The 21,962-nt window shown below is 41.6% G+C and overlaps 1 protein-coding gene across 3 annotated transcripts in view; it reads left to right on the plus strand.

The window, feature by feature from the left end:
* The window catches only part of igsf11 (immunoglobulin superfamily member 11), a 69,442-nt gene extending 50,991 nt beyond the window's left edge, over positions 1–18,451 (plus strand). For 2 of the 3 annotated variants that reach the window (XM_086125865.1, XM_086125866.1), the window contains 6 exons: positions 2,913–3,076; positions 10,641–10,848; positions 11,753–11,908; positions 13,083–13,205; positions 13,710–13,857; positions 15,618–18,451. In XM_086125865.1, the coding sequence (XP_085981991.1) occupies positions 2,913–3,076; positions 10,641–10,848; positions 11,753–11,908; positions 13,083–13,205; positions 13,710–13,857; positions 15,618–16,167 (1,349 nt within the window). In that variant the 3' untranslated portion in view covers positions 16,168–18,451. The other variant, XM_086125867.1, reaches the window with a different exon arrangement.
* Positions 18,452–21,962: the final 3,511 nt, after the last annotated feature.

Raw genomic sequence — 21,962 nt, forward strand, 5'->3', positions numbered from 1 at the left:
AGACAACTACTGAGTTCAGCCCCGAGCAAGAATAATCAAAGAACCATTCAGTAATGCAAGAGCTCGATTAAAGCTCAGCATTTCATGTAATCACCGTTATGAACTCAACAAAACGACAGATGACGAAATAAGTACTGCGACGCAATTTTGCATATTCATCTGCACCAGAAAACCAAATCGTTACTGTTAACTACCACATCGGTGACATTTCAAGTCAAGCACTTTTTTTTCTTCTTCTTTCTGCCTACATTCTTGCTGCTGGAGGCTGTAAATTTCCCCAGTGTGGGACAAATAAAGGATATCTTATCTTATCTTAAATGTATTTATACGTCTCCCTTAAACACAGAAAAATCTCAAAGGTTGACAAATATTAACAACATCTCCTGATCTTAACCCCCACATTGGGGACAAGGACAAACTAAAAAAAGAGAGGGAGAAACCATTTGGGGAAAAATGAAAAATGGCATTTCATAAAATGATTCGACAACCAGTCAGGAATGTCCAGTCGGCCTTTCTTGTAACTTCAAGTTGAGAAAGAAATTCACCCAGCTTGAGTAGGGTTTTAGATAGTCCTATAAGTAATTTGAAACAGAACATTTACTATAGTTACAGACATTATAAAAGGCCTCTTGATTGGCCTGTCAACCACTGTCAGAGTTTTTACCCGACAAGTAAACAAAAGAACTCAACTGTCTTTGCAGTCGACGGGAGCACGATTTCCCAGTGATTTCAGTGGATGACTCATTATTTGGCTGATACCATATAACAAAAAAAAAACAGACAGACAGACCAACAGACGGTATGCATGTTTTTTTGTGTTTTATTTATTTATTTTAAATTCTGTATGTTGGCTCTTTAGCGACACCTTACTCAGAGGTTTTCTGAATCCTGTGTTGTCAAATGAGCCCGGCAGCTAATTGTGAGCTTCAGCCTTGGGGGAAGCACTCTGCGGGAAGATCCTCAGACTCTATTTTTTCTTTCTTTCTTTTTCTCTCTTTCTTCAGTTGTTCTTGAATTCAATATGACTTAATGGCGACTCATTACCTGCAATGAGGACGTTGTTTGTCGGCTTTACCATGTGCAAAATCGATCGGCGCAAAGGAGTCACAGCGGGGCTGACATTTGAGTGCAATATCTTGAAGTAAAAAGGCCTGAATAATTTAGGGTTTTTTCATGATTATATCAATGAGAAGTGGTTTAGCCGACCTCCCTTGTGTATCGAGTGAGTGTATATAGAACACAAAAGAAAGCGTGGGAAGTTGCAGTCAGACCAAGAAAGCAACATACGGTAATAATAATAAAAAATAATAAAAACAAATAAAAACTTTCGGCATCAAACGGTGATAACAGAGTGACTTGGACCAGTGATTGTCAACCTTGATTGCGCCACAGCGCATATTTGAAGTTCTTAAAATCGCACTGCACACCACCAAATAGAATTGTCACAAAAAAAAAAGGATACATGTCAATTTCATACTTTTTTGCCATCTAATAGATGATCATGTATTTGTTTTTTCTGTCACGATAAGTTGCCGGCATAGATAGAGGGACAAAGATACATTATTTGTTGTTAATAAATAATTTTCTCACCAATGAAGTGGAATTTGGTTGGGAATCACTGACCGAGACAAAACACAAACGGCCAAGATCCATATTTAGCGTATCATTCGGCTAGCCCCCTGCATGCTAGTGGCAAGATCAGCATCAGACATCATCACTAACAAAGAGGATTAACAGGACATGATGATCAATTATCTTTAATTCTATCAGAGGCATCTTCCCCCTCACAATCTTTCGATAAAGATGAAGTCATTGAGGGTTTCGGACATGACTTCTGGCGGGGAGATGTAATTTGGTTTGGGCTGTAACTTCTTTAGCCGAACTAGAAATAGGTTGCGCATGTTCATATTTTGTCTTTGTGAGGCGGTGATATCTGACAGCTGTTGCTAGACGAACAAACTCGCTCCATCGCTCCTTTTGCTTTTTGAGAGTTAACATTGGTTTCACAAACCATAAACCTTACATGAATAACGCTGTTGATAACTGTTGCTGTGTTTCATTTAATGACACAATTCACAGGAGAAGAGTCCTTGATACTGTATGCGCACAAGCAGATGACATTGAAGCTGCTTTACAACTCACACATAGGCAACATCTCCAAACAAAATGATTTAAAACAAGATACAGTAATACACTGACGCTACCTTTTTGGTGATGCATCTTTTGCAAAGTTACAATTGTGTTGGCTAGACATCCAGGAGGCTTTGCTATTCTTTCGAACATTTTAATTCTATATTACTGAGTAGATCAATGGAATTCAATGTGATCAATGGAATTCAATGTGATCCTGGACAAGATTTTTATGTCCTGTTTTTATATAATATCTCGTTTACTAATTTTTACATTGTATTTTCTTATTGTCTGTACAGTGTCCTTGGGTGGCATGAAAGGCGCTTTTAAATAAAATGCATTATTATTATTATTATTATTATAAGATATGCGTCAAATATTCTTTAAGATAATAATGACAGAAGAATAAGATAAGATATCCTTTATTTGTCCCGCAATGGGGAAATTACAACTATTATTGGTCTTGAATATTGGTCTGACTCTGAAATATTTGTGTTAAGTTAACATTCTTTCCCTCAGCAGTTCATGTGCAGTTCTACAGTCAACCGAAAAAAAGATATTGTTCATTAATACCACTTTGACAATGTTTTTGACAGCGCTTTTATATATGATCGAATTAGATCATTCCGGTATACTTAACTCATTCACTCCCAAAGACGTTTTTAAACGTCTTTTCAGACTTGGTCCAGAATTGGCTGGTACTGAATGAGTTTTAATGTTGTGTCTTGCAACGGTATCTTTTGTGCCTGAAGTCACCGATCGGTTTCTGTCTCCCCTTGCAGTGAGCGTCCACGCACTGGATGTGATGGTGTCGCAGAGCAGTATCCAGGTAGCCCGAGGCCAAGCAGCCGTCCTGCCTTGCTCCTTCAGCACCAGCGCTGCTCTCAACAACCTCAACATCATCTGGATGGTGATCCCACTGTCCAATGCCAACCAGCCGGAACAGGTGCAGTCACTTACTCACACACACACACTGGCTCACCCACCGTGAAGCTGCGCTCAATGCCGCAGCCTCCTGAGTGAAGGAACGGTGAATTAAAGGAGGGATGCCGAGAACACGTAGTCCACTAGCCCGGGGAATAGTTGTTCTAACTCACTTTTCAATGTAACCTCACCGCATATGCCCCATGTGGACCGCTGCTTTCACCTTGACATCTTGCAGTCAAAACAGGTACAAACGATTCCAACGATGATTTGGAACAAGGTGTGTTCAGATAGAGCCTGAAGAGCACTTCCGGGAACAGAAGTTTGGCCACGCAATTGATTGAAATTATTTTCAAGAACTACTGTATATCCAATAAAACTTTACTATTGTACTGCATCATAGAGATGTAGCTCTCTATATGTAATAATATCTATATCAATCTAAATACGGTATATTTATGGCTAACTAGAGGCAGTACTCAGTTGAACAGCAGGTGTGCCAGGTGAAGTATCCAGTATATGGTGGAGTCTTTTGGACTCAATCCCAAGTTCTAGATCCTCTCTCTCCTCACGGTTTGTGGCAAGAATGGCCAGTCTAAATCTTATTTGTTATGACTTTCGTCAGGTTATGCCATGCTCACAAAGACGGATTTAAATGGGATCCCATAAGTGTCATAAAACATGCCCAGAAGTAAAATGCTTTGTTAAACACATAAGACACCGATGACCATTTGCACGGAAACAAATTGTCACTGAAATTCAAGGAAAGCAAGTAGCACACACATATGGAAAGTGTCATGTCAGAATTCATGCGCCAAGTCAAAAGAAATGTGCACTCACGAAACATGTGATGCATGCAAATGTTAATTCCATGACCGTCATGCATGCAAGTATATCAGCAAAGTAGCATTTTTATCCTTCTCCCCAGGTACAACATTAATACATGAAAAGAATCGTACAGGTTCTTCTCTATCTGGCCTCTGACGTCTTTGTATTGGATCCTGAGATTGGCTCATAATGAAGCAAAATAAAAGCAGTCAGCAAGAATTGCTACTTCTGAACGTGAAGTGAGGTTGTTCCTGATTGTGCTGTGATTTGCTACACTTGAAACAAACCTGTTAACGTATACGTTAAATGAGCCATGTGACAAACCGTACCCACGATTCATGCAAAGTTACAATTTTACAACCAAATGTATACAGCTAGAGAATCTCTTTTTGGTGCATCTGAACGCACCTTGGGAATGTAAATTATGTAGAAGTAGTAGCTTTTAGGCTTTAATAGATGTAGAGGTTGTGGGTGTGGCCTTGCTGTTTATAAGTCTATCAAGTAGTTTTATTATTATTATTATTATTTTTTGCTTATTCTACAGAAACAAACTGAAACGAAAGAATAATGTGCTCTCTTTTGTCTCGTGGTGTTAGTTTAACATCCTGCGCCTCATGCTGTGCCACCTTAAGTGTGTTGTTTTTTTTCTTCTCACCTACCCTCTCTCACTGTCAGCTTAATTTGTCCTTCCCGCTTTCAGGACTTATGCGATTCATTTTTAACTTATTTAACATGCAGCTGCTGGCCATACAAGCTCACCTGCCTCCCCTCACTTTGAACCTCCGCTGGTCGGCCGTCCAAATAATATGATTATCTTCTGCACTAATTACCTCATGCCCACGACAGGCTCTATTTAGCAGCTGTTCACCACACGCAGAAGCTCGCAGACATACACGCCGACGCCACAAACTAGCGTCAGACGGGGGGCCGCCCGTCCGTATCGCAGCACAAATCTGCGCATGCATCCATGCATGGCTTCAATATATTTACTGTGTTCACGCAACACGCAGAGACACAAACATGCATGGCGTGTGCCAACTCAGATCCATGAATTCATACAACTAAAAACTGCATACAGCCCATCACAGCGTGATGCTCAGGTATGCTCGACAAATGTAGTAAACAGAGTGACTTCATGCGATTATCAGCTGCTGTCAACTGACAAGATTGTACACTGCCACTAGAGATTTGTTGTTTTACGCGGCACCGTCGCTTGACATTACATAATGTGTACTTTAGAAGTATAAAAACACAGGGTAGCAACTTTTTAAGTGCACATTGTCACAAGCAACAGACTCGTGCAAGGACGTGCACAAGCAGAAACAAGCACTTTCAGTTCTTTGTGTGAATTTGCGTGGGGGGTGGGGGTGCGGTGACAGTGCTAGTACAAGGTCATTTTGGAGAAAGAGAATGTCATAAATGATTACAGTTGATGCTAAAAGCCATTAAGAATTACTGAACAGAACCCTGTACACTTACACACCCTCGCGGCGTGCGTTAGCACTCTAAAAAGCGCTCTTGGACCACTCAGCTCGCGCTCAGTCTTCTCAAATTTGAATACCCTGTTCAGATAAAAAGCGACAGTGCTACTTATTGAGCTGTGTTACACGGCAAAAGCATGAGAAACGTCAGCTCCTCGCACAGAAACTTGGCTTCTTCGGCGTTACGCAGAAAAAATATTTTTAATTTGCTTTGCTTGATGTTGTAAGTTTTCATTCTGTCACATGTTTGTGTGTTTTACAGCCACCGGTCTACAAGGCCAACTCCATATTCCATTCTGTTTTAAGGATTTGGTCACGAATTAATTTGGTAACACATCGTATCGATTGCTTGGCGACAACTCCTGGGGCGTCTTGCTCAAAGTCAGCTGGGGTGGGCTGTAATTCACCCACAACCTGAATGACGACAAGCGGTATAAAAAATGAAGAGCTAGAAATGGAGAGATGTAGGAATAGAAAACATAAACGCATATCCAAGCCGACGTGGTTTCTGTGCCCTAACTCGGCACATTGCGCCCTTGAGGTCCAGAGTCTCCATGATGTTTTTTAATTTGCTTAAACAGTAATTAATTCACAACCCTTTACCCTATAGACCAGTGTGAAATCTAGGATCCTGAAATTCTGAATACATGTTGTATTCATTAATTCATCCGAGAACTATCATTTGACGTTTCAGTCAGTTTGAGGCTTTCATTAAATATAATTACAAGTAAAAAAACAAACAAACAAACAAAAACCCCCACTGTTATTTATTTTATCAGTGTCGCTTCTTGAACGGAGTATATAATAACAAATTGCCCTGCGATTGGCTGGCAACCGGTTCAGGGTGTCCCCCGCCTACTGCCCAAAGACGGCTGGGATAGGCCCCAGAATTTATATATATATATATAAACAGGTATATATAGATAGATCGATCGATACACACACACACACCCTCAGACCACCACTAAGCCATGCCATCCATAAAAGCACCACATAATTTATGTTTTACTTTTGCCTCATGGTGAGGGCCAATCAGAGACTGTGGGTGTGTAAATTAGTAGTTTATTCCATTGACTCTGATGTGTGAATCACAAGGGTTAAATGTCGATAAGGATATTTTTAGCAGCTGTTTGAATACAGACAAGTATAATTTTACAGTTTGAAGTGAACCGCTGCTCTGGTTATATTGAGGTCAGCGATAATCTGTGGTGCAAAACTAACGTTAATCTGTAATAGAGAACATCTGTCAACGTATTTCGGATGATCAGATTTTGATCCTCATCCGAAGCGTCCAGTCCATCAGAGGATGAATCTATGGCAAACGTAATGCAATTGACTTTTCCCTCTAGGGATGGGATCAATAAAAGATTGTTTTAGGCCAGGTACACACATCAAGACAATTAAATTGTTTTTATTCAGATTTTGGGTGGCACGGTAGACGACTGGTTAGCTCATCTGCCTTACAGTGCAGAGGTCCCGTGGTTCGATTCCGGGCCCCGGCCATACTTTGTGACGTTTGCATGTTCTCCCCATGCCTGCGTGGGTGTTTTCTGGGTACTCTGTTTTCCTCCCACATTCCGAAAACATGCATGATATGTTAATTGAGCTTGCGAAATTGCCCTAGGGTGTGATTGTGAGTGGTTGTTTTTCTTTGGGTGTCCTGCGATTGCTGGCAACGAGTTCAGGGTGTACCCCGACTACTGTCCAAAGACAGGTGGGATAGGCTCCAGCGCACCCGTGAGCCATGTGAGGGAGGATAAGTGGTCTAGATAATGGATGGATGGAAGATCAGATTTTCTCCTTTATTATTGGGATGCCTGGTGGGAATCGTGCTCTTGAGGTCACACCACAGCATCTCTATTGGGTTGAAGTCAGGACTCCTGAGCTGCCAACTGTTATGCACTGTCCGTATGTTTCGCGACTTTATTACTGCCGTAACATATATTGTTCCGGATATACAGTACGTCAAGCCGACCGTCCATCCATCCATTTTCAGTGCCGCTTATCCTCACGAGCAAAAATACTTGGTATTGCTATAATTAATAACAATAAATAATGACTAAAATATTTATTTCTCCCTCTCTCTCTCTGATTGGGTCATTCCAGAAGTCTTACTTTCTTCTGTTGCAGCCATTCAATTGTCGGATTAGTTTTGGGTCATTGTCCCATTGCTTCACCCATCTACCGTTAAGCTTCAATTGGCAGACAGATGGACTTGGTATAATAAACTTGGGAAATCATTTTTCAATGCATCCAGTCCCTGAGGCAGGAAAGCAGTCCCAAAATATGATGACATCCCCTCCTTCACCCCCCCCCCCCCCACCACCATTACCGTACACTTCACAGTGTGGATGAGATTTTGATGGTGCTGTGCTGTCCTCTTCCACGGAAATCACAATTTTTAAACGCTCCGAAAATTTCTCAAGGCAGTTATGTGAATGAGAACCCTCTTGGACTGTTGTAAAACGGGGTGAATGCAACAAAACTTGGAATGTGAACCTTGGAGGTCCGAATCTGGATGGAAACCATACGAGGTGTGTCAGAACAAACACCAGTTTTCCCCTTCAAAATAATCCCGTTGAAGTCCAATGCACTTTCGGAGCTTCCTCTGACATGCCTTCGTGCACTTCTGGAAAGATTCTTCCTGGTTTCTCTGCTGCTTCGTGGTCACAGCCATCTCGATAACGCCCACGTCTTCAAAATGGTCCTTATGTTTGACACCATTGCCATTGGGAAATAGGAAAACATCTCACAGAGCGTCAGATGCTCAGGACATCGTGAGCATGTGCGATGTCATGGCGAAGTTTTCATGCCAACAACTCTCACCTCTTCTCGCACACTGAATGAAGCAGGATCTCTTTGGAGACGTTCTGGTCGGCCGTCTGATAATTTGAAAATAAATGATCAAATTAATGAAGCATATTTTCTCGAGAAAACAAACAAAACAAAAACATATTGCTGGTGGATCGTATAAATGCACAGTGATGCTGTGGAAACATGGTTGACCGTGAAAACAGAGGACCATATGGCAAACCTGCAGTTTAAAGTGAGCGAGGGCTCATAATGTTGATGTCATGTCTCAGAGGATAGAAGGAGATAACAGTGACGGCTTATGGTTAGAAAATTGAAGGGAGGCTGTGGGGGTTTAGAGGTTTATTCAGGCTTTATTTAGGCGGTAGCAGTATCCCTTGTATTCGCAGCCAAAAGGTCCTTTGGGTTGCTCAGAAGTAGGCTATAGTCATCAGAAAATAACCAGTTACGGCCGTGATGCTTCTCCAACACGTGCAATGTAACGCTTTAGGTTACGAGAAATGATGGAGCTGAGGTCGTCTGGTAGAGAGACAGTGGCATGTCCAGACTTGTGTTCTTTGCTCGGTCCGTCATCTGAATGCCTGCGCTGACCTCTTTTCTGTCGGCGCACAGTGACCGAGCCAAGCAGGTCAGGCGGGAGGATGAGGTGTTTTCGACGCATACGCTACATTTGGCTATACAGTATGCATACACTTACACACTTTTAGAATAAGGCATTGAATTGACTCTTTCCCACTGCTTACTTTTAATCCTCTGCTCATCCATGCACACGCAAACGGAATGTTAAATGGTGAGGTCGATTGACTGGATCGTTTTCGGTGAACATCGAGATTATATTGTAAAGTCATCAGAGTATGAAACAGGATTGCATAGGTGTAAGGACAGACAGGCTTGACTGATGCAAGTGAATGCGTGCCACCGTGACACGCGGGGAGAACCGGGGACAGTTATTTTGGCAGAGCAATCACACACTCTCAACCCGATATACAGCAATCGCGCGAGTAAATGAATGCACACTGACATACCAAACGGCACAGACATGGAGGAGATGAAGTTGCAGGCTCTCATCACAGCTGAGGAGCTGCCTATTCATCTGCACGTAAGAGGACAAAGCGAGCGCGCTGCACTCAGGAAATTGCAGCCGTGCAATTTACAACCGTTAAGCAGCAGTGAAGGACAGTAGACACACACACACACACACACACACACACACACACACACACACACACACACACACACACACACACACACACACACACACACACACACACACACACACACACAGTTTTCATCAAAACTATCTGTCACGCTCACAGACACACACACTGAAGCTAGTTGTTTGCCCGGCTGGGTCTTTGAACAGTTCAGTGAGGTCTCTTTTCAGCCAAATGAATGGCCCCTCTGATTCCCTTCTGTGTGTGTCGGTGTGCGCATGTGCGCATGTGCACAAAACCATGTGTTTGTGCGTGTCCTCTTCATCTTTTGTGCAGGCCCAGCTGAGGGGTGGGAGCTGTTTTGCATGGGGCTCGGCCACACAAACCAGCCTGTTCAAAGCGAATTCAAAATCAGAGCAGCGCTTTAAAAAAAAAAAAAAAAAACCTTTGTTTTATTTATTTCTTTTAACGTACTTCAATTTGGAATTGTGTGAATGTTATTCCACCCTTTGACCGGATCCGAACAACAATGATATTTCCATGCAACAGATTGCTGTTGATATTTTTGAAGGCAAATAGTTTCAATTATTCATTCTATTAAGCTGATGCTTTTTTTTTAAATCTTTAGTCTCATAGCTTTGAGAAAGCATGCCTGTAGTATGTTCTCTTTTGTCACTCAGCCAGAAGTGACGACTCACGCTTCTGTATGCTTGGTTTTTTTTTTCTCATGGGATTTCAGGTTGTTGTTCTTTCTAATTACGTTTGAATGTAACATTTTCTCCTCCCCCTCATGTGATATTGCTTTTTTTGTAGTTTGGTTTTGTTTAGGCGTTAAGCAATAGCAAAAATAAATATTACAGTCAATAAATAAACAGTAGTCAGAAAAACATGATTTTACGATACATTTTAATGCAAAATACAGTTGTCATCAGATTATTTGATCAATGGATGGAATAATCAAAAGGTTAATTGATTTCTAAATATATTCAATAGGGACAGCTCGACTTTTCGCACCTACTCTGAGTAAAACTCCACCCACCCCTCGAGCAAGAAAATTTGTAATTAGCCACTGTTTTTTTTTTTTCAGATTTAGTCATGTGGTTGTTCAGTTTCCAAGTGACAAAAAGTAAAAAAAAAAAAAAAAAGCTCTCCACAAAAATGTCTTCAATGTATCTATTTTTCCCCTTCAACTGTCATTTCCCTGAACGATGGCTCTACCATCAATGTCAATAATTTCATCTTTGTCTCCACCCATCCCCCCTCGCTTTGCCGGTGCCACCTCTGTTCTCCCTTCTGTGATGTGCCAATCCAGGTGATCATCTACCAAGGCGGCCAAGTGTTCAGCCTCGCGAACCACCTCAACGGACGTGTGGGCTTTGTGTCCACCATGCCAAGTACAAGTGCCTCCATCTTCATCAACAACACCCAGCTGTCAGACACGGGAACCTACCAGTGTCTGGTGAACAACCTCCCGGATAGGGGGGGGCGCAATATTGGTGTCATCGGGCTCACTGTGTTAGGTAGTAATCCTATAAGCGTTGTAGAAGTGATTATTGACAATTGTCTTTGGATTAGCAGCTGTCTCTTAGCTCCATGTTAGAGAACAGCAATTTTGCAAAACAGTACTGAAACATTGAAGAGTTGGACATGTGCATTCAAAGGTTTTGCTGCATTTGAGGTCATTTGGCCCAAATGCCAAATATCCCAATTTATTTATGAGTAGTGGATAGTTTATTTGTCATTTTATCTTCACTTCACAAATCATAGTGTGACATATATGCACCTGCTGAATCAAGTACCTCACTTTTACTTACCTGACCATATACGGTCATTTCCCATCCGTCTATGTACCGTATTTTCCGCACTAAAAGGCGCACCTAAAATCCTTCCATTTTCTTAAAAGCTCACAGGGCGCCTTAAAATCCGATGCGCCTTGTGTATGGTTATTACGGTAATATGTCAACCCCCTAAATGGCTCCTTGCTAGACACATGCTTACAATGCAGAGTTCAAACGTAAGGCGATCGGGTTCGCAGTCGAACACGGAAATAGAGCAGCGGCAAGAGAGTTCAACGTTAACGAGTCAATGTTATAACTTGCCGTTGGTTAAGTGAACTGTGTCTCTGCTTTATTATATAAGTTTTACTGACATCTGATCGTCACTATATAAATCAGGGTGTAGTGTAGTGTTCTGTTGGCCTTTCCTTGAGCGTAGCTTCATCTAGTGGATGCATTGTAGATTGCATATTATAACGCGGTGCATCCAATACCTGTATATGAAAAAAATTACAAAATAGGCCATTCATTGATGGTGCGCCTTTTAGTGTGGAAAATACGGTAAACGTAATCTTGTATTAAAAATACTTAAAATAAATTGCATCGTAAAGTGGTTGACATCTCACCACCCACTCTTTTCATCTGTCAGTGCCCCCCTCGGTGCCAGCATGTCGAATCCAGGGAACGCTGGATGTAGGCAGTGACATCATGCTGTTTTGCAGCTCAGATGAAGGTATTCCAACACCGTCCTACTCGTGGGAGAAGCTAGACGCGCTGCCCAAGCTGCCGCACAACGCCATGCAAGGTATTAGAAACAAGCTGGCCATCGGGATTCCCTTTTGCCCCACCTTTGCTGGTAAATGTAACACACACGTTAGGGAGCGCAGACTCCGCCGTCCGTCCATTATCACTACCATACCTGGAGATTTCCGCCCTGTGATCCTCCTGAGGACCGATGTCCCGTTGTGCGATTGAAATGAGAAGAAGGAGAAATGTGTTGCGTGTGTGTGAGATCAAGAATTGGTGGTGTTATTTTCACCCACTCCTCTCATGCTGACTACCAATTGCTGACGTTTTCACACTTCATCCAATAAACACTTGCATGTGTTAAACTGGATGTTGTCACTCGGCAGCTGGCGTTCAGCCTAAGAGAGCTTTTTCGTGGCTTCTCCTCTCTTATCCGGCTGTGTCCTTTGCACAGCAGACAGTCTTCATCACCTGTTGCACTCTGTGTACACTACCGGTCATATAAAGGCTCATGTACAAAGTGGCCTCCGTTTTCGACAGAAGCAATGACAATTGAAACTGCATGTTCATGACTGTAAATTACTCTCTTCATGCGAATAAAATATCCAGGCAGTTGTTGGAGCCTTTTCGTGAAACAAGTAGTGCTTTTACACAGCGTGTGCAACCTCTTAATTCATTCATTTCATTTTGTGGAAAAAAATCTATTAATCTGCAACAGTTATTAAGGATGCAGAATATACTCGGTGGCCAAAACATTGCGTACACCTGCACAATGATCCAATCCAATACCTGGTATAACATTTCTGCCTTCACAAAGATAACAATGATCGATATTGATCCAACCACTTTGAGTAAAAGCCCATAACCACAATACACTTATTCTCGCACAAATAACCAGAGTAATAAACACTGATAAATCAATATATTGACGATGGGGTCAATCAAAACTGAGCATAATCTTTCTTAAGGCAGAATATTTGTACCGAGACGCTCATAAGAGTGCAGGTATAGCTTCTCGTCCATTTTCTACTAAAGCTATCTGGCGCCCCCTGTTGGGTAGTAGCAGAAGTAGTTCAAACCGATCTGCGGAACAAAAGCGAACTCTAAAATGCAATTTAACCTATTATGAAAGCAACACAGTTCCCATCCTTCAACCAAATGTGTGTAATGGGAATCATGCTGCATGTTCTGACTTTCATACACACAATACTATCCGTGTGTGTGTTCCACAGACCAAATGCAGGGCACTGTAACACTAAGAAACATCAGCACCGGTACCTCAGGACTCTACCAGTGCACCTCCAGCAATGCCATCGGCAAGAGCACATGCCTGCTCAATCTTCAGGTTGTTGCACGTAAGTTCTCCAAACACACGGCTCTGTAGCTGTCGCATAGTTGTGCCTCTGTCGACCCACTTGCTTGCATTTGTTGACGTTTCATATGAAAGGGCTGAAGTAAAGTTCAAAAGCCTTGTCTGTGACATTTGTCAAAGTGATATGAGAGCAAGAATGAAACCTTATGGATTGTCAAACGTTGGCATATTTGACACAAATCAGGCCGAAATGAAAACGGGGTGTGTATGATAGGGACAAACTGCAGTTTGAATTCATGCGTTGTGGTTGACCTACTTGATTATATTTCCGTCGAGCATCGCTTTATGCAAACACAGACCGAGAGAACCTCTCATACGTTTCTCATTTTACAAATGAAGTTCTTGTAGGCTGAAATGCATTCTGAACGTGGACCTTCGCTCAGAGTTCTTTACGTGTCTTTTTTTTTCTTTGGCAATCTGTTATTTCCCTTACATTGTACAGTATCAATGTATTTATCCTTTTTTCCCCCCCTCCAACATTCTTTAGCCCAGCCTCAGAGTGTGGGTCTGATAGCAGGTACCATTGCAACTGGAGTGCTGGCACTCATCATCTGCTGCCTGTTGGTGGTGGTCACCCTCTACTACTGGAAGAATAAGAACAAATACGAGGAGGAAGAAATACCCAATGAGATCAGGTTCATCTTTTTTTTTCTTTTCTAAATGAGGTAACATTGTAGAATTGTAACATTGATGAAACAAAAATATTGGTACAATTATTTGTACTTCCACTCGCTCTCACCAGGATTTTTGAATGCCTTAGGGAAGTTTTGTATTCATACCTGTCAACTCATACGGTTTAGCCATAGTTCATACGGATTTTGTGGTGAATCTTACGTATATGACCGTATCGCACAAATCATACGGATTCTGAAAGTTCCGTTTGCTTTTGCCCAGAATGGTGCTCGTCTACTCGAATGCTTTCATTTCTGGTAACTTTCCAGTAAATCACGTGGCTCCTGGTTGAAACCTGAGTGCTGAATGGCTATTTTTTTCTGTGTTTTCAATATTTGGAGTTGGTGAAAAAAGTAACGCAGGAATACAACACTGAACACAGTAATGCCACTAAGTAGAATGATGATTAGACATTAACCAGACATTGTATTATGGAGATCTACAATAAATATCATTGAAAATTTCGTGGGGTTTTTTTCTGCCGTTATTTTGACATATAAAATGCTTTGGTATGTTTAAGGATTTTTTGCTCTTTATAAGGATTTTTTTGGTAGTTTATACAGGTTGGCGCTCCGAAAAGTTGACAGGTACTGTATGTGTATTCAGTATGTGTTCCGGCCCATTCTTAAGCGATTTACCAATCAGGCCCGTTATTAGTCATTTTGCATCTTACCTTACAAGACCTTTTAAAGAGCTGTCTGCTTCCAAATTTTAGCCACAAAATGGTTTGTTGAATTTGGTGAGGAGGAACTTACAAAGAACTCTGACAACACTCTCAAAATATTGAAGGGGCCTGATAGTCACACTTCGGTCTCGCAAATGTTTGTCGCGACACGTGACAAAATATTGGCGGAAGTCCTCTCAGATGTGTGGAAGCTGTTATACTGTAGCTGCAGAGTGAGACTGATTATATTGTCAGTATAGTATAGTATAGTATTTTAAGTGAGTGATGGAAAAATCTATCCATCCATTAAAAAATATATATATTGTATATATATATTTTTTCATTTTCTGTACCACTTGTCGGGGAGAGTGGAGTAAGTTGAGGCACTTTTACGGGATCACTACAAGAAGTTTGTTAAATTTGGGGGTAAACAAATTCCTCCTCCTTCCCTCACTCCTCTATACTCCGTCCTTTCTTCTATTCAACACTTGTCTCGACCAATTTCACAACCTCCCCATTTTACTTTATATTCAATTTGTCCAGCTTGCAGGAGAATGCAAACAGACTTTCCCTCTCTCACTTCCTTGGCTGCTTTGTCAAGGACTTCAGTGGGGGATAAACCCCTGTTCATTTCACGCTTATACACAAAGGGCATAATGTCCAGGTTATTTTTTTATTGTTATTTTAATTTCCTAATGTGATTTTTCATTACGATGTGAACAGTAAAATTCAGATTTTTTTTTTAAATATTTGCCCAAAGTCAGATTCGATAGGCCTTAGGGAAAAAAATATAGAGCTAGAACTAGCACTTTAAAAATATTTTTTTAAAAAGTCAATGGATGGGGCGGAGAGAAAATGAGAATTGGGGGTGACAATGCACATGAAGACATACCAGCATCCATTGCCGAGCATCTTTGACGATACTCAATGCATAGAAGAAGAAAATAGCTTTTGAATAGCAGTCTACTCTGGTGAAGCTTTTCACCTTCATCACAAACAATCCGGGTTGGTTATATCTGTTTTTAAAGCAAATATCCTCTCACTCGCTCATCTCCACAGGGAAGACGACCTCCCGCCAAAGAGGTCCTCATCAGTGAAAGCGTTCCACGCCGATGCCTCATCCTCAGAGAACGACACCCTGACCTCCACCAACACCTACAACAGTCGCTATTGGCACAACCCCAAACCCAACTACGACACCAACTCGTACACGCGTTACAACGGAGACACGCGGCAGACCTTCGCCACCGCTGTCCATGGCACACATGGACACAGACAGTCCCAGAACCCGGGACACGGCTCAGCGGTCACAGCACCGGGCTCCGTCCCGCTGTCTCGCCACCCTCAGCCCACCGCGACGACCATGTCCTCCTTTGCCAACGGCAGCCACACACTGCCGCCACCAAAAACCCTGGTGGTCACCACAAACTCAGCCCCATCCCCCACCGCCATGGCGCGCAGCAACGGCTCCGTGAGCCTCAAGCCAGTGGTGACGCCCACGCACGGGCAGCATACGCACTCGTACGCTGTGAGCCAGGCCACGCTGGAGCGGATGGGAGCGGTGCCCGTCATGGTGCCCGCACAGAGCCGAGCGGGCTCGCTGGTCTGAAAACTTCTTTTGCGCTTAACTCTTTGAAAATAAAATTTACTTCTTTTTTGGGTTGTTGGGTTTATTTTTGTTTGTTTGTTTGTTTTTTGAAATCCAATAATGTCAACCAAACCGCATATGGGCTGAAACAGCCTGCTGTCCTTTATTTTACTATTACAACTGTGTCTTTCTCTACTCTGTGCGCTGCTGAGTTGTTGTTGTTTTTTAAACTTAAAACAAAGTCGGATTTTGCAGAGCAGAGTTCATACAAGCTAATGCCAATTTATTTATTGAAATGATCTTACCTTTTATTTGGAAGTACAAGACTGAAATTAAATCCGTTTTTTTAATCACGTCGGATGGTTTTGTAACTACGGTATTGGTTTGTTTATCGGTTTTCCGCTAAACAATGCAGGCCTTTCACTCTGTGTACCGCGCGGTTGGACTGGAGTGAACTCAAATTCCATCGTAGAATTGCACGTGGTCTGTCTTTCAGGATATTTTGGGGGCCACAGTTTATGTTCAACAAATACAAAAACTGTGATTAACGATGATTTAGCTTTGAAAAATTGAATGTTCCGGTGTCTGTTGGGAGGTACTTTAAGATGAACGTATGTTTGCGATGGCCTTAGAGGAGAAGAGAATGACAGGCTTTATAGGTGCAATACATTGCATAATACAGCATACTTAATTTCATGAAAATGTTTTAAATGTGTTGATGCACTTTTATTTAGAGCAATTTAGACAGCCTACCAGCTTGTTAAGAACTGTCTTAACGATGACGTGTTCAAATCTTCAAGTACGCATCTCCATTTTTTTTTAAAAATTTGTTATTTTTGTCTTTTATGTTTTGGTTACAGATATATATTTTCTTGCTTTTTCTGAGACAAAAATGGAGATGTATGCTTTAACTGTACTGATAAAATGTTGCTCTTCAAAGGATGACTAAGTTTACATCCTGCTTTTTTTTTTTCGTCTTTCCACTTCAATGCTGTCCTAATCTGGTCCGTCACTTCTGTGCTGCTTTTAGAAAACCATGTTTTTAATGAATTTAATTAATGCTTTATAAAGGAAGAAATATATACAGTATTTAAAAGATAGTTTCTCCCCCCTACCCACTGATAAAAAGGAAAACAGCTTCTGTTTTTCTACTGTATATATTGTAACTACAACTGCAGGGTAGAATCAGAGTACATTTCAATTTGACTCGCGCGTCTTAAAATTTTTGTGGCGTTGGAGGCACAGAAGGAAAATAATGCTGATCCACTGAAGGGATTTTTTTTCTTTTATCTGTATCTTTATTTTCCTCACAAATAATGACATTTTTTTACAAGGCAGGCAAACCCAGTCTATTTATGCTGTATGTGGTAGAAATATATAAAAAGTTTATATTTTAACCAGATTTTCAGCAGATGAACTCAGTTTTGTCATTTCTTGGGTGTTAATGCAATCTACTAAAAGGCTTCTCACACAGCATGATGCCGCACTTATTCGAAAGAGTTCATGCTTTTTTTTTTTTTGTTATTTCAGTTTTATGAATATTTTATTATTTACAGTTGAAAAATGCAATCTCATTTTGTCTTTGCAACAATCTCAAATTGCATTGAGCCAGTGTCACCTTCTTGTGTCATCTTGTAAGAGTTTACACTGGATTGAAACTGGATCTGACTTTTATAATTCTGTTTGTGTTTAATGTTTGTAAATCCATGAAGTCAAAGCTGTACATGTGCCATTCTTCACTCCAATGAGAAGAGAACAAGATTGAAAAGTTCAGTTGGGTAAGTTGCTTAGAAGACGTGTTCATTAGCTCGTTATTATGTATGCCCAATGTGGATAAAAGTAATAAGGCAAAGTTGGAACTCATTGCACATTCTCTTTAAACTCGCTCATGCTACTTAAATACAACCAAACTAAAAAGTCCAAAAATAACAAAAGCACACATGTAATCGCAACCCTTCTTATTTACCTGTCAAGTGTTTCCAAATGAAGTTGATTAAGATTTTCTCAGCATCTCGGACAATGTTCCCCAACGTGGTTGTTAACACCGAGACGTCCCCGTAAGGTTTCTGTTGTTGTTATTTAAGGGAGATTGGCCACCTGAAAGAGCGAAAATGGGGAAGTGGTGAAGAATCTCCAGACGTCCTGTGTCCATGACCTAGCGTCTACAATGAGGTGTTAGAGCAAATAATGACCAAACCAATTTGTAAATATGTAAAGGAATCAATTTGTTCTTACTGTTGGTTTGAAATGTCAAATAGGAAACATAACACTGGAACTTGTAGAGAATAAAATATTGTTGATACAATCTTCAGCCTTTATGTGTTTTTGAGTACCGGTATATACCTCTGTCGCCCTTCTTGAATGGTTACTACAATGCTTGTATGAAATGAGTCATGTGGACTCTACTGGGCTGTGCTGTGATGGAGTATTTTTCTTAGGTATTTTGAGTCACCATGGCACACATACCTGTCATGGTACTGTTTGTGACCAACAGGTGGCACTGTAGGGCTCCACCTGCCGCTGCACACCTGTTGGTCATTGCGTCATTAGTGTCTGTTTAAAAGGACTCCCGGCGCAACCACTCGGTTTCAGGTCATTGTTTGTTGCTGTCATTGTTTCTGTTTTTTTGCTTCCGCCATGGTTTTTGTTTGTTACTTTGGATTCTTTTTGTTTTCATGATTTTGTTTTGGATTTAGTTTCCTCAGTATTTTGTTTGTTGTTTTGTTTGCTTGCGTAACCCCATGAGAGAATAACAAAAGAAGTTGTTCCAAAACAGACTGGTCCCAGCATTCCCCCAGGCACCAATTTTACTTCAGAAAAATCTCAAGCCAAAACACCAAACAAAAAGTGTGAATACTCGTATGATGATCTTGTCTCTGCTTTGTCACAAATGCGCTCACTCAGTGTGAATGACCTGCATTTCCTAAATGTGCAGCCGCCTCCCAGTGTGGAGTTTGCAGGCAATTTGTTTTTTGTCTGTATCCTGCCTTTCTTCTAAGTACAGCTCACCAGCAACCTTGATGGGACGTTGTATCAAAATTGGATGGCTGGTCTAACGTTTCAGAAGCACTTCAGAAATGAACCACTAGATGGGAGTATTAGTGCACTTCATATGAAATCACTAGTTACATCATAGGTACGCTTGCCAATAGAACAAAGCAAAAGGTCTATCTATACAAACAAAACGTTTACTTTTGATTGACACCGTCAGCGAGCACTTCATTTGACAACACACTTTTTTAAAATATTGTGTTTGGACTGTTTGATTGGTGCACAATTGCAATTGCATGATACAAAGCTTTTGTCAGGTCTGCTGTCTCTGTGCACCCTGAGCTCCACCCCCCTCCCTGGTGTGTGTATCACTGGAGGTTTTGACACCGGCATGCCGGACTCACTCGGCAACTGCACCTCATCTAGTAATCAACAGCTGTCCTCAGAAGATGGCATTGGCCTCCGCCACGTCGCTCAAACATCTGTGCTCAACATCGATTTACCGTGAATGTATCCAACCATTCTTCGCAGACGTTTTTTTTTAATCCCCAGTTAACTCTGATCTTGCCATGCACCTGCCTCTTGGATTCTCCCTTGACCAGGACCCTTTGCACTTGACATGACTAAACATCTCATCTTACCTGCAGTTGAACCTTCCTTTCTGTCCCCGAGTCCTTCTCGTTACCAGCCTCCTAACAGCATAGTTAGTGTCAGTGCTCTTCGTGTGGAGCCAAATTACATAACCAATTGCTTTTACGGTCTCATGTTCCCCCAAATTAATTGTGAGAGTTCAAGCTCACAGGCCCTGCTAACATTGGAAAACAAACCCAGTTTGATAAATTATTCAACCTTACAAATGAATTGGTTTAGAATACAGTTTGAGTCACAGGATGAGGAAAAATGTCGAGCTGTGATTGTACTGCATTGATGTTTTAGGGGTCATTAACAGTACTGATGCCATCCCGAACAAGCGGCCCACGGGCCAAATCCAGGAGCGAGAGTCCCCCCCCCCCCCCCCCCCGGTCCCCATGCGAACTCAGTGAGGCTTTTGTCAGGAATGGGGAGTCCAACAAGTGGATAAATTGTCTCAAATAGCTCGATGGGCCACCATGGCTCCACTCACACTGTTGCAGCCATGATATTGTGAGCAAACCATAGAATCACTGCTGCCGCTCACGTTAGCTTTGTTATGTTGGCAAATGACAAGCAAGTTTCTCATTGGAGGGGAGGATTAGCTCTTCAAGCAAATGACAGGTTTCCCTAATGCAGACGGTTTAAAAGCGACTCATGGGGAACGGATTGTCAAGTGGTCACCATGTGGACCGTGTTCAGTGGAGAGCTTAGTCATTTGAAGTAACATTCATAAAGCAAAATGTGTGCTGTTTTATTATGGGGCAGCTAGCAGCAGGCCAAGCCCCTCTCAAGAAAGAAAATGCTTTACTATGCTCAAATCGCCTGCAGTTAGCAATCTAAGTTGCTAAACTTGTCAGGAAAAACAAAGAAATGAAAATGTATCTAGATAGATCAAAAACAGATTCAGATTTGAGATGTAATGTTCTGGCAATGCAGTATTATTCGATAATTGGCTATTACATTTGAGTTAGCTAAAATGTACCTTACGCAAATTTTCAAAATAAAGTAAAGGAACTGTGCAGAGTTGGCCAGTGTCTTCTGCTGCCCTCCGCACTAGGTTGAGTTTCATCAGGCATTGATTTGAAAAATTAAATGACTTCACAAGCACTACGGTATTGTTTTAAATTGAGAAAAAATAATCATTCGCAAGAGTCCTTTGATTACTTTATTTACCAGAGGTAAATAATCTTGCCAAGTAGACCGAGGGTGTGGAACGAGCTCAGGTATGTGCAGCAAATGATTGACAATGCCCATAAAGTCCCGCCTTCTGTCTTTCCAGTTTCTGATTGACAAAGAATAGCCAATATATGCATTGCTTTTTAAATGAACAATTAAAACAAATTTGGAGGCATTAAATGGGACCAGAGAGGGATGATTTTTTTTCCCAAAGATCATTGCAACAATATTCTCCTGCCAGGCCATAGACAATTTTAACATACAATATATACTGGTAACAACACGTGTATTTAATTATTTATTCATTGAACCACAAATTCTCTGTTTAAGGTCGATTGGAGTCCACACTTTTAGCCAAAGAGTAAGACTGTCGTTCATTGGTTTACAGCATAGGTGTCAAACTCAGGTCCTGGAGGGCCGCTGCCCTGCATGTTTTCCAAGTCTCCCTGTTGCAACACACCTGATTCAAATGAACAGGTTCACTGTCAGGCTTGCGCAGAGCTTGCTGATGTGATGATCTGATCATTTGAATCAGGTGTCTTGCAACAGGGAGACTTGGAAAACATGCAGGGCAGCGGCCCTCCAGGACCTGAGTTTGACACCTATGGTTTACAGTATTTCTAATGAAGAGATGTTATTTGTTTCTGATCATGGTGAATGGAGAATGTCCTCTCTTTGGAGCCTGTCACCGTGAATTGAGAGTGTCACTTAACACCAAATCTGAACTCCAGGCTCTGTCTGCTGTCACCCCCCCCCCCCCCCCCCCGCAAAGATTCTTATGACGCGAGACTCTGCGTTAGTTTGAAGGTCATCAAGATGTCATTGTTAGATTACACACCTTTATACTCACCAGCGTGGCTATCTCACATGATTAGAGGTTTTGCCAATGCTGTCAGTGGGAGAAGAGTGGCATCTGTTTAATAAAATATGTTTCATCTCTGTGACTTGAAGTTTAGATGAGAAAGATTTTTTTTAAGAAATGCAACTTTAAGCAGGAGGAGTTTGCAAAGTCACTT

Source organism: Hippocampus guttulatus, chromosome 12 (assembly GCF_054856545.1).
Source record: "Hippocampus guttulatus isolate MCC_2025c chromosome 12, RoL_Hgut_1.0, whole genome shotgun sequence".
NCBI lineage: Eukaryota > Metazoa > Chordata > Actinopteri > Syngnathiformes > Syngnathidae > Hippocampus > Hippocampus guttulatus.